Genomic DNA, 13,229 nt, shown 5'->3' with positions numbered 1-13,229 from the left:
TCTTCTTTTGTTATAGGTTTATTTTAGCTATTTATTTTCCATGTGTTTGTAATGTGTGTCTGTTTTAGGGGCGAGGAACTCTTTGGAAATACGTTTATTAAGTAACTCTTTTAAGTGCTGTCCTCTAGATTTTGTCTGTTTTGAATCCCAATTGTTCTCCTCACTAACTCTGTCGTTCTTTTTCTCTGGTGTGTCCTTTATTTTTGACTGTTCTTCTTCTCTGGTGTGTCCTTTATGCTTGACTGTTGACTGCAGAGGGTCCTGGAGGCGGAGGAGAACGGAGACGGTTTCCATGACGATGAAGACTTTGATGTGGACACCCCTAAAAGGAAGAGTAGGAACAGAGGGAAGGTACAGTAAAAAAGTCTCAAGAAGAGAGCGAGTGAAAGAGAGGCAGTGGAATAAAAAGAGAGAAATAGAGAGACCTGAATAATCCCACAGGGGAAATACAGATTGTTTAATCAATAAATAAGTATTGTTTCTGTGGACACAGATCTTGATCTTGTGGGTGTTTTAAGTTTATGTTTTTGTATGTATTTGTCTAATGTGTTTTCTAAACTGCTGTAACAAATTGCCCGTTTGGGAAACAAACAAACTTGACCTTTGATGCTGGCTGTCTCTGTACAGGGTCGAGGGTCCGGTCGCAGGAGGACAGAGGCTGTCTCCACTGAAGACCAGGACAAGCCCTACGTCTGTGACAGTAAGATCTGACGAAACCTCCTCCGTCGAAGTGCGCTTTCATTTCAGTTCATGCTAACACACAGTTAGGAGTAACATAATACGACGGTATTGTAGAGCAGTTGTCTGTTTTCACCTTCCCATGAAAGGCCTTATTCTTTCACACTGTTTCCAAGACATAAACCGCAGCATGGAGGAGATGCAGACCTGACTTAGCATGCAACAACTTAGCATACTGGGAGATATACCGCTCTGGGAATGGACTGCCTTGGGATTGTTTGATAAGCAATATCGTCTCTTTCATTTTGTATTCTCCTGTTCTGTGCTCATATCTTTCCTTTCTTTCATGGTTTGCCTTTATGTCTCCTCTGTTCCAGACAGATACAAACAAAAGCATAACTCAAAAAGGGCCGAACAAGGTATCTGACTGTCCACCATCTTGTTTTTTCTCAGGGCTATGTGTCTTGCTCTAATGACCAGGCTTTGCGCTCACGGGGAAAACAGCTGGTGTATGTGTGGCTAATGCAGTGGTTTTCAAAGGAGAGGAAGATGAAAAAAGGAAGAAAAAGTTTAAAAGAAAAAAATATATATACAATTTCCTATTTCAAATCAAATTCAGCTCAAAAGATCATTGTGCCAGTTTAACCACTCTCAACCAGGCATCCCTATTTGTCTCTGCCAGGCCTTAGGCGTGGCCGAGACTATGTTTTGCACCCTGTCTGTCCGTCCGTCCGTGTGCGTGTGTGTGTGTGTGTCTGTGTGTCCGTGTGTCCATCCGTCCGCCTGTGAGCAGCTAATCTCCGGCACCGTTGGCTCGATCGACGTGAAACTGTGCACACACACTCCCTGGATGCCAGAGCAGAACCTCTGCCCCAAATATTTATATCGCCACCAGGAGGCCGTTTCTTGCGATTTCTTTTTTATATTACTTTATATATTTTGTCCAAACATCCCGCAAATCGGTGCACACAGTATCTCTATAGTCGTGTGATCAAGACGGATCGGTCCGTTTTTCATATTCCATCCTGATTGGCGAATTCTCAAAATTGCTGGCCCACAATAACCTACCTAGCCTGGTGGAGACCTATGGTCCGAGGAGCACTTTTTCTAGTTTGGTCACGTCAGTACTGTCATTTTTTTCCCAAAATGTTCTCTCCTTTTTTTCCCCTTTTCTTTTTTAACCACTCCAACCCTCTATTCTTATTAAAACGGACCTTAGCTCTTTTTTCCCCTCTACACACCAAACCTCTTTGCTGAAAATAGCCGATCTACAAGCTTATGAGAGCTTGTAGATCTGCTGTCTTCTGCTGATGTTCCCCTCAGACTAATAGGGATGCTGGGTTTCAAGTGGTTAAACCATTTCTTAATGGGGGGGGGGGGGGGGCCGCAGAGCAGCCAGAGGCTATATGGTTATTTGTGGGGTCCTTGGCATGGAACACTTGGCCTGGGCTAATGGAATGCTTATCCAACACTGTTGTCTATAGCGCTTCACACGCTTCCAGATCAGTTCTGCCAACGCACGCTGCTGCATGATGCCACTAACACCATGCTATAGGGCTGGCGCGCTGCCAGGCATGATGATGCACCAACCAACCAACCACCTTCAAGCACCAAGCAGCCAAGCTATGGGTCACTTCAACTTGTGGCATATAATAGGTTCCCATTATTAACCTTTTCTGGATCAGGGCCCACTTGAAAAATCTCAAAAGTGCTCGCGTTCCCACCCATCTGACCACTTAATTAACATTTGGTCGGATTGGGTGGGCCGCGTGAATTTTCAGAGCATTTTAATGATCAATCGATCGATTGTGTTACGGCTTGGATCAATGAAAATAACGTAGTATGCTTTTAAGTTCCCATCTATCAGTATCACAATACTATTAAAACTGGGAAAGCATCTGTGTCATTTTAGATTTTAGTGTTGGATATTCACAAATAGCAGATATAGCTCACAGCGCGGCTTGTACATCTGCTATTTTTTATATATATTTTTTTAAATGTCAAAAGAACTACTGGTTTAGAAGGCATTCGTAGAATCGGCCTCAGGTCTTAATGGGTTAAAGAAAAAATACCATGACTTTTTATTTATTTATTTCATAAGATCGTAGTGTTTTGTCAATTATTTGGGGGCCTTCTTGCAATTTCCTCCCGGCCCACTGGAGGATGATAAGACAAGTCTACGGGTGGAGCCATTTTAGCAAAGAAATAGCGATAGCAGATCTACAAGCTCACGAGTCGCAATGCGACGTGCTATGAGCTTGTAGATCTGCTATCGTCATTTTCTTTCTTTTTTTACAATAACAAAAAAAGACATTTCCGTTTCCCCCCCCCAAAAAATATGATTTCATCTAAATTGAATGTTGCACCAATACTGCAAACATCTGTATGAGTGTTCAGGGCCTTTAATTCAATAGAGAAACAGATGTTTGGGGTCACTTTGTCCCTATATTATAATGAGACCAAACTAAATTTGAGAAACAGAGCTGCATCCTATACTTGCGGTACTAATGTTGGAAAAGTGGTGCATGATAGGGTAGCTTCTATAATGGCTTACCACGGTTATGTGCTTGCCTTTTGAATATCCAGTTATAAACAGAGGAACTGTAACGCTGGAACCAGCTACAGCTTTCATATTTTTGGTATAAACTGCCCTCCCAGAATACTCGTTTCCCAACTTGTTTGGGTCGTCCGTGGCTTGGCAGAATGAAAAGCATACCATTGAAACAAACAGATAAATCAAATATTATATTGAAAAGGGCCCTAAGTCATAGTCTTTTGGCAGCAGATGGTTTATTGTGACCCTTTCCCTTCTAGTTGACTAGTTATTGGCGTAGATGTCTTGACTTAAAGGGAAACTTTGCCTGACAAAAAGCTCCAGATGAGACGCCAATTGATTTGTAGCGTTGCGCTCCCCTGCCTGTAGTGTCACTTTGCCCTAACTTATCCCCTGTAGAATGGTGGTGTTGTTGTGTGCCTAAAATGACTAATCGATGAGCTAACATGGCTAGCTCGTAGATCGTTTTTTTAAAGGTCTTTACAAAACCCAAGGGTGTAACAAATGAATGATGAATACTCGCTGGCGAAAAAAAATCTAAATCAAAACTATTCGTAGAGTTGATGGATCATTCATACAGGCTGATACCTTTATGCATGGTGTGGAAGTTCTTAAAAATCGACCTTGTTCCAGATACAAATTACGTAGCTTTTGTGAATGTACTAATGATACAAACAACAATATGTTTTCGGGCAAATGAATCACAGAAAAAAACAACCTGTAAGGACCTTTAGGCACACAACACTCATGTGCGATAGAGTATCAATTATATATTGACCCATTGTGTCTGAAATAAAGTGTGTCTAGGCTTTTCTTTTCTTATTAGGAAAGTGGGTCATATTTTATATAACAAAGGTGGTGTAAGTGATATTTCTTTGCTAAAATAAGTGTTAAATAGCTCTATATTCTGATCATTGCTATAGTGTGTTTGTCCAGTAACAGGGGCCTCTCTGTCTCTCTCCAGCTCTATAGTAAACAGAAATTTGTTTTTTAGGTCGGGATACCGATTTGAGGAGAGAGAACCCATACAAAATACAAGATAAACATGTGAAATCGGATGTGATGAAACAACAACAGAAACACATTCAAATTGCAACTGGAACACTATGAAATGAAAGCTGATAAGCTGGGTTATCTCTCCTGATTGGCTGAAATTGGTGTCCTACCTGAAAATGTATTTTCTGTTTACTAAAGAGATGGATAGACGAGGACACCTCTGTTACTGACACTCTATATAGCAATGATTACTATCGGAATATAGAGCTTTACCTTTTTAACCTTTAAGAATTGTTGTTATAACCAACAAATATCACGCACGGCAGTGGTTCTCAAAGTGGGGTCTGGGAACCCCCAGGGGTCCTTGGGGGGGGGGTTCCAGGGGGGTCCCAAGCAAAAGTAGTTAATACAGCATCACAATCATTTGAACCCCTTTATTTTTGGAACTTTGGATATTCAAAAATAGCAGATATATACAAGCTCACAGCGCGTCACTTCGTGCCGTGCTGTGAGCTTGTACATCTGCTATTTTTGAACATTTTTTAAAAATCTTGAAAAGGTTTTGTGCCAGCAGGTCCCTGGCACAAAACATTTTCAGATGGGGGTCCGCGGCCAAATATATATCAATTTGAGGGTCCTTGACATGAAAAAGTTTGAGAACAACTGACTTGCGGCACCTTTTAAAGTCAAACTGTATTAAATGTGACGGCTCTAACGGTGGAATGTCGCGGTCTCTCTCTCTCTAGTTTGCGGGAAACGCTACAAGAACCGTCCAGGCCTGAGTTACCACTACACCCACACCCACCTGGCCGAGGAGGAGGGAGGAGGCGAGGAGGACAAGGAGATGAGCCAGTCTCCTCCGCTGCGCCCCGACAACCACAAACGTAAGGAGAGCGCGGGGGCTGCAGCTATAAAACCACTATTGTCTTAGCAATTATCCTATTGAATACTTTTTTGATTAATTGATAAATTCTCCAATCATATCAGTTGCCTCAAACACCTATATTTGCATACAGAGCGCAGAGTCGCAGACCAGACACAGCACAGACATAAATATAACACAAATATGACCTCAGTCTTAACTCGTAACTTTAAAGTCCAATCGAACTAAAAAGTGTCATATAGTCAGAACAATGCGGTGTGGAAGAAAATCACTGATGCAGATGCAGACATACAGTATAGTAAATCCAATATAGTAAATGAGGGCTAAATGTGTCTCTAATATTATTGTTTAAGATAAGATAATACTCAAAGTTAGTGTAAGTGATGTTTTATGTTATTACAAAAGTTTTTGTGTTAACCATTAACTCTTTCACTGCCAAGAGTATTTTCATAAAGTACTCCCCCAGTGCCAGCAATTTGCGTTTTTTTTTTTTTTTTAATTTTGTAATTTTTCATTCAAATAAATTATCTGATTGGGTTTTTAAACCCATATTACAGTTCTACCAGTAGAGAGCAACAAATCGACACATTGATGACCTCGCTGGCTCACTCGCCCCCTCCCAAACAGGCTCACGTCATATCCGGTCATAACCGGATGTTGACATTTTCGACAATCGTTGATCGGGCAAAATTACGATGTGATACACGACTACGATGACTGATCGTCACCCAGACCAAAGAGAGTAGACGTGGACCTCTCCGTTCGTTTTTTATACCGTGTGAAAAACCGTGACATTCCCTATTCTGGCCGAAAATGACCGCGGGAAAAAAATGAGAACCGGAAACGGAATCTGCGTCATGAAACCGGAACCCAATGAGTCTGAAGGAGTCAGGAAGCGAAAGTGATCATGAAAAATAAACAGAATAGCGCGACTACAGTCAAAAGTAAAACTCGGGATTTCTCGTGCTGGCAGGGAGGGTACTGCGGTACTCGGGAAAAACTCGGGATATCCCGGGGCGTGGCACTGAGAGAGTTAAAAAAATGACAAATCAAAATAGGAAATTTCTGAAAATGAATGACTGTGTCCATCAACCAATTATCTAACAGCTCTCTCTGTGTGTGTGTGTGTGTGTGTGTGTGTGTGTGTGTGTGTGTGTGTGTGTGTGTGTGTGTGTGTGTGTGTGTGTGTGTGTGTGTGTGTGTGTGTGTGTGTGTGTGTGTGTGTGTGTGTGTGTGTGTGTCCTGACAGCTCAGAAGGGTCCGGACGGATCCGTCATCCCCAACGACTACTGTGACTTCTGCCTGGGAGACCAGGACTCCAACAGGAAGACAGGCCAGGCTGAGGAGCTGGTCTCCTGCTCCGACTGTGGTCGCTCCGGTCAGTCCTCCTCTCCTCTCCTCTGCTCTGCTCTCCACTCCTTTTCCTCTCCTCTCCTCTCCTCTCCTCTCCTCTCCTCTCCTCTCCTCTCCTCTCCTCTCCTCTCCTCTCCTCTCCTCTCCTCTCCTCTCCTCTCCTCTCCCCTCCCCTCCCCTCCCCTCCCCTCCCCTCTTCTCTCCTTTACTTTCCTTTTCCTCTCCTTTCCTCTCCTCTCCTCTCCTCTCCTCTCCTCTCCTTTCCTTTTCCTCTCGCCAGTTGATGCTTTATATCCATCCCAGTGAGCCATAGTCGGCTATTAGACGTCTGTCTAAAACCGGGTTATAACTGGTCTAACAGTGAAAGTTTTTTCAACGTCTTAGACTAGACGTTGATTAGCTGTTTTTTAAGCGTCTATATATAGACCGTCTATAATATATAGTCGTAACCTAGATGTTGAAAAGACTTTCACTGTTGGACCAGTTGTAACCCAGTTTTAGCCTAGCCGTTTAGACGTATTTTAGATGTCTAATTGCCCCTGAAAAATGCTCAGTGGGATATGAGTCAAACCGACGGATCTCATTTGTTTATTTTTGGAACACAGTTCTTATATGCCGTGATATTAAACACTTCTATGGGAATTCAGAATGGGGAGGGAAAAAAACGTGTCCCGGATATGTAAATTACACCAGGCTTTGGTACTCTATTCGGTACTCTATTCTTTGACGGGAAGAAACCTTGAGCAGAACCTGGCTGAATGTGGGGGATGCCATCTGCCTTGACAGACATACAAAGCAAAAAAACAATAACAACATAAAAAATAAATCTATAACAGTCCACAGCCATGGAGACCCTCCATCCGCAGCCTGGGGGGTCTATGAAAGCCTGTGTAGCGAGAAAGCCCCATTAGAGAGTCTAGCTTTATGCCTTTATCGCTTTAATAAGTAAATCAAAGGGCCCTCTAATGTTCATACAATCCTCCTATCTTTGCTGTGATCAGCATCACAACCCACAGACGAATGTCTCTTGCCTTCTCATTTCATGAAGTTGTCTCGGTGTGTCTGTGTCGTAGATTGGATCAGGCATCCATCCATGATGTAATGCGCTGGTTCTCAAGGTCGGGTCTAATATAAATGGACCCTTATGGGTCTGTAACTCTGAGAGCGTACAAACGGAACGAAAATGGACCCTACAAAAGTGCAGTAACTACATTTTTGGACAAGGGTCAAATCGGCCTTTATGATTTTGGGGGATAAACAAGTACCTCACGAACAGATATACAATTAGTGCTAATATAGTGCAATATCTGATAACTGATAACCTTAAAGTTTAAGGTTTAAGGCTTAAACTTTACATTATTTGCGTAGTTACTGCACTTTAGCTTTGTAGAGCAGAATACTCTGGTCTCGAGCTTGTAGACTGGCTAATTTGTGGTGCTTAAGTATATATATCAGGCATTCCTTCCTGCATGCTTCATTGCTTCTCCATGTCAGCCTGTCGAATTGTCCGTCAGTGAGAACCTTGGTTTTACGCCGCATGGATTCGCTCTTCTGTTTTTCTGTTTTCACGCGTTACACCATGGCACGTTTCGCAGCACCCCTCCATTTGCATGATATTTGACCCAGCTGCCTCCGCTGGACTTATGAGCAAAACTTTTATGCCACCACTGCACCCGTCACCATATCTGTATGGTGGCAGGGCCTTCAAGTAAAAGGCCTGTATTCAACATTTTACTTAAGTATCGGTACCAAAGTAAAAGTACCGGTACTCCATTTCGATATATAGCCGGTGCACAAGCTCACAATGCGGTGCAATGCGTTGTGAGTTTGCAGATCAGCAATTTTCAAATAGCCGAAGTATAAAATAGCTCTTTGATACATAGAAAATATATGTTCAGGTGGATTGCCATTCAGGAGAGTACCCATAATCAGCTTCAGTTTTATAGTGTTCCATTTTAAATTTTGTCTGCTCATTTCTTTGCGTCATCTCTTCCAATTTCACTTGTTTATCCTGCATGAGTTCTCTCTCCTGATTGGATAACTTTGGTATACCGACCCAAAACTGAATTTCTTCTGTTTACTGAAGAACTGGAGAGATGGAGAGAGACTCATGTTAATGAACTAACACTCTACAGCAATGATTGCTATCAGATTACAGAGCTATTTAACACTTACACACAAAATATATCACTTACTGCACCTTTAAGAAATAGACGACATGGAACAGACTCAGCTGGCGGAGTCCATCTGAAATGACATCATGAAATGAATGACATCATTCCTCAAACCAAACGCCAGTACTCAATGTGTCCCTCCGTCTGTCTCTCATTGTTCTGTTATGAAAGCAGACGGCAGCTCAAAGAAAACACTTATGTCTCCAATTCCTCTCCGCTTCTATTTAGTCTTTATTCATCCTACATTTGATCAATGTTAATGCAACACAGAGAGCGTACAAATGGAACCAAATGGACCCGTAAGGGTCCATTTGGTTCCATTTGTACGCTCTCTGTGTTGAATTACATGTGTACACTCTCTGTGTTGCATTACATGTAGGATTTTAAGTGTAACAGAGGCTGACAGCAAAGCTCATTGTGTTGAGGCACCTCACCTGTCAGTGGGGAGTGTTAGGCGGGAGGAGTAGGACGGAGGCTCTACTACTGCGTCCTCCCGGTGGGGGCTCCTCACTGGCAGGGGAGCCAGCAGCATGTAAGAGCAGTGACAACACACAGAAATGTGCGTAGGGAGGAGTTAACCCATTCAAACCCGGGAAAGCCTCTGTGTCATTTTCGATTTTAGCTATATATCGTCTCTGTCGGGTGGAAACCTCATATGTCCAAAACTGTTACTTTTCAGGATTCAAATTCAAAAAGCATCAAAAGTAGCAGATCGACAATCTTGTGGATCTGCTGCTTTTGATGCTTTTTTTGTAATGCTGTTGTATGAAGTAGGGAGTTAATTTGGAAAAAAGACAAAAAGTTAAAATACAGAGATAATATATAGCAACACAGGTTTTTCAGAAAGCTGTTGGGATTTAGAAGGCATTCGTAGAATCGGCCTCAGGTCTTAATGGGATAACGACTAAATTGGGGGGAAAAGGGGTAAAAGGCACACAAAAGAACAACACTTTGAGTCTTTGACCATCCCTCCTCTGTGCTCTCTCTCCATGCAGGTCACCCCACATGTCTGCAGTTCACAGACAACATGATGCAGGCTGTGAGGACCTACCAGTGGCAGTGCATCGAGTGCAAGTCCTGCAGCCTGTGTGGAACCTCCGAGAATGACGTATGTCCACTTCAAATATAATGTCTGTCTGTCTGTCTGTCTGTCTGTCTGTCTGTCTGTCTGTCTGTCTGTCTGTCTGTCTGTCTGTCTGTCTGTCTGTCTGTCTGTCTGTCTGTCTGTCTGTCTGCTGCACTAGAGCGCCTCCTACAGGTTGGTGGGTGTGCCTGGGAACAGGGAGGGGTAGAGTGTTCCTGCTGACTGTAGTTTGTGCAGACGATATCAGTATATCATTCAAGTATAACTCAACATAAAAGGACAATGCTCTCTCTCTCTCTCTCTCTGTGTGTGTGTGTGTAGGACCAGCTCCTGTTTTGTGACGACTGTGACAGAGGGTACCACATGTACTGCCTGAAACCCCCCATGACCCAGCCGCCAGAAGGTATTGTACTGTACTGTATGTTACTGTGTATAAATGACCCTAACCCTAACCCGCGACCCAGCCCCCCAAAGGTACTGTACCCCCCCCCCCTCCATGTTCTGGTGTATGACCCCAACCCTAACCCATGACCCAGCCCCAGAAGGTACTGTACTGTACTGAACTGTGATAATGATACAAATCTCTCTCTCTCTCTCTCTCTCTCTCTCTCTCTCTCTCTCTCTCTCTCTCTCTCTCTCTCTCTCTCTCTCTCTCTCTCTCTCTCTCTCTCTCTCACCCCACCCCAGGGAGCTGGAGTTGTCACTTGTGTCTGGAACTGTTGAAGGACAAGGCCTCAGCCTACGAAGAGGCATAACACACACACACACACACACACACACACACACACACACACACACACACACACACACACACACACACACACACACACACACACACACACACACACACACACACACACACACACACACACACACACACACACACACACACACACACACACACACACAGAGTGCATTATCAGGCTCAGGGCAGACCTTCAGTTTTTCCAGTGAGGAACAGAGATCCCCTACCTCTCAGACAGCCTACCTGTTCTGCATAATATAGATACGTATATATATTTCACAAATTGTCCATATTTATGTTTCAGAATATACAAAAAGTGGCAAAATAAATGTTTGTAAAACAAATATTTTATATGAATTAGGTTTGTTATTTTTGTTTGTTTTCGTGTATTTTCTTCTATATCCAGTCCTGTATTTTCCCCATAATACATAGTGTTTTGTCCAGTTTTTGTGTCATTTGAAACATACGTTTTGGGGTTTTTTTGGGTATGGAGGCTGTTTCAGTCATTAAAGGGATAGTTCAACCCCCAAATGACTTTTTTTCTATCGATTAGTCACCCCATGGAGACTTGAATTCATGGATATTGTTTCGCTTTTGTCAAGCCAATAATTTGATACCCGGCAACGGTTCCGGTAGGAGACACAAAGAATCTCCTTTGGTCTCCTACCGGAAACCGCTACCCACCGGTCCGCTGGTCATCAAACTATTGACTTAGGAATGCGACAAAACCAAAAAAATATCCATGAATTCAAGTCTACATGGGGTGACTAATCGATAGGAAAAAAAGTCTTTTTGGGGGTGAACTATCCCTTTAAGTCACCCCTCCCTACCTCACAAGTCCACTGTAATCCCTCTAACCAAACCATTCAGAAAGATGAGGAACATGCTTTATTTTTACATCATTTGGAAGACACTTTCAGAAGGTTTTATTACACACTAAAATCCTCATAAAAATCCAGATAATTATCTATATCAGTGGTTCTCAAACTGTGGGTCGGCCCCCCAGATGATTTGCTTAAGGTGCAACATTGTTCTCTCGCTCAACAGTAAACAAACCAACATACAGTATAAGTGCATACAGGGTATCTGCACAATTCTAAAGTGACAATTTAAGGACTATTACCACCCAAAAATTACTATTACTAAATAATTATAACCGAGTCAAACCAAATTTTATGTCTCAACTCCTAAAATTCCAAGTGCTTGTCAGGATGGCGGGGTCCCCCAGTTCAATGATATGATTGTTTTCGGGGGTCGTGGCCGTAAAGGTTTGATAACCACTGATCTCTATTGAGACCCCAGGGGAGTGTAGTCGTTCTAATGAACAAGCTTGTAACAGGTGCTTCCAAGCGGTCGTATGTTCTTGTTGGAAGGAGAGAGTGAGATTGAGCGTTTGTTTGAACTTCACTTTCTATTTCCAGTCCTCTCTCTCTCTCCCGGTGTGTGTTTAGACTTCACAGCGACATTCCATAACTCGTCGCTGTCGGGGGGGAACCTTGTATGTCCAATAAAACGTTCTTTTTTTTATTATTGTTTTAAGAACGATTTAAAATAGTGAAAATAGCCGTTCTGCAAGCTACCAACGCCTCTACCGCGAGGCGTTGTGAGCTTGTAGATCTGCTATTTTCATTACTTTTCTGCGACACTCCTGTGTGACAATGTAGGGTGTTAATTTATGAAAAACCAAAACATACAAAGTTAAAATATGGAGATAAGAGTTTTTTTGTCCGACGACAGCAAGGATACCTTGACTTATTGGATGTTAGTAATAATACCATGGCTCTGGGGGTTTTGTCAAGCATCCTGGAATTAAAGCTGCACTCTGTAACTTTCCTCTTCTACCCCCATATTTGAATCCGGTTTCCTGTCCTGACAAGTGGTGCTATTTTTACAATTGAGCTAATAGAGCCTGCATGCTTGCTCAGGGGATAAATTGAATCTTGACCATCATCAGGTCAAAATTTCGTTTCAGATCCTGTGTCTAGGTGAGATATGACCTTTGACACGATCTAAATGTCTCAGTAGAAGAGCAGGGAGACACAATACAACCACCCCAATTGTATAAGTTACATCGTATAAACACACTCTACCATACAGATTGGACAAAATTAAAATGTATTCATTAAAACAGTTTCATAGTGCAGCTTTAAAGAAGTAGTTCACCCAAAAAATATGCTTATTTTCTATCAATTACACACCCCATGAAGCCTTGAATTCATGGAGATTTTTTAGTTTTTGCCGCATTCCTAAACCAATAATTTGATGTCCGGCGGAGTCTCCCGTGTGTATTTTTGGTGAACTACTCTTTTACTGTGAGACGCAGAGAGAGGAAGCTTGGGGCTAACAGCGTTCAGACGCTTGTTCCTCTGAACTGCGGTCGTGCGACAGGACAGACAGCAGTCCTATAATCCACGTCTGCTTTCTGTATCCTGCTTCTGAAAAATAGATGTGACACTTCCTCCAGGATTATACTAAACATATCACTTCAAGTGGTTCTGAAACGTTTTCTTGTCAAGGACACCCCAAATTAATATGTGTTTATCTGCGGACCAGACCCAAATACATACATAAAGGCAGACAGACAGAATATGAAAATATTGTGTCAAGACTTTTAGAAACAAGCAGATCTAATAAGCTCTCGACGCGTTGTGCACTTATAGATCGACTCTTTTCAAATATCCGATCCGTATGTGGGTATTTAATATGGTTAAAGAGGTTTTAACTGATTTTTATGCTACACATTTAGCTGTGGACCCCATGGG

At 42.6% G+C, this 13,229-nt stretch overlaps 1 protein-coding gene across 4 annotated transcripts in view; it reads left to right on the top strand.

Moving 5' to 3' along the window:
* The window catches only part of dpf3 (double PHD fingers 3), a 37,282-nt gene extending 26,736 nt beyond the window's left edge, over nucleotides 1-10,546 (top strand). For 2 of the 4 annotated variants that reach the window (XM_080452286.1, XM_080452288.1), the window contains 8 exons: nucleotides 256-351; nucleotides 628-700; nucleotides 1,056-1,097; nucleotides 4,975-5,112; nucleotides 6,361-6,489; nucleotides 9,634-9,746; nucleotides 10,044-10,125; nucleotides 10,410-10,546. In XM_080452286.1, the coding sequence (XP_080308412.1) occupies nucleotides 256-351; nucleotides 628-700; nucleotides 1,056-1,097; nucleotides 4,975-5,112; nucleotides 6,361-6,489; nucleotides 9,634-9,746; nucleotides 10,044-10,125; nucleotides 10,410-10,477 (741 nt within the window). In that variant the 3' untranslated portion in view covers nucleotides 10,478-10,546. The remainder of the gene's footprint in view (nucleotides 1-255; nucleotides 352-627; nucleotides 701-1,055; nucleotides 1,098-4,974; nucleotides 5,113-6,360; nucleotides 6,490-9,633; nucleotides 9,747-10,043; nucleotides 10,126-10,409) is intronic. The other 2 variants (XM_080452287.1, XM_080452289.1) reach the window with 1 other exon arrangement.
* Nucleotides 10,547-13,229: the final 2,683 nt, after the last annotated feature.

This window comes from Gymnoscopelus braueri (assembly GCF_963280865.1).
Source record: "Gymnoscopelus braueri genome assembly, chromosome: 16".
Classification (NCBI taxonomy): domain Eukaryota; kingdom Metazoa; phylum Chordata; class Actinopteri; order Myctophiformes; family Myctophidae; genus Gymnoscopelus; species Gymnoscopelus braueri.
This window is presented reverse-complemented; position numbering and strand designations above follow the sequence as displayed.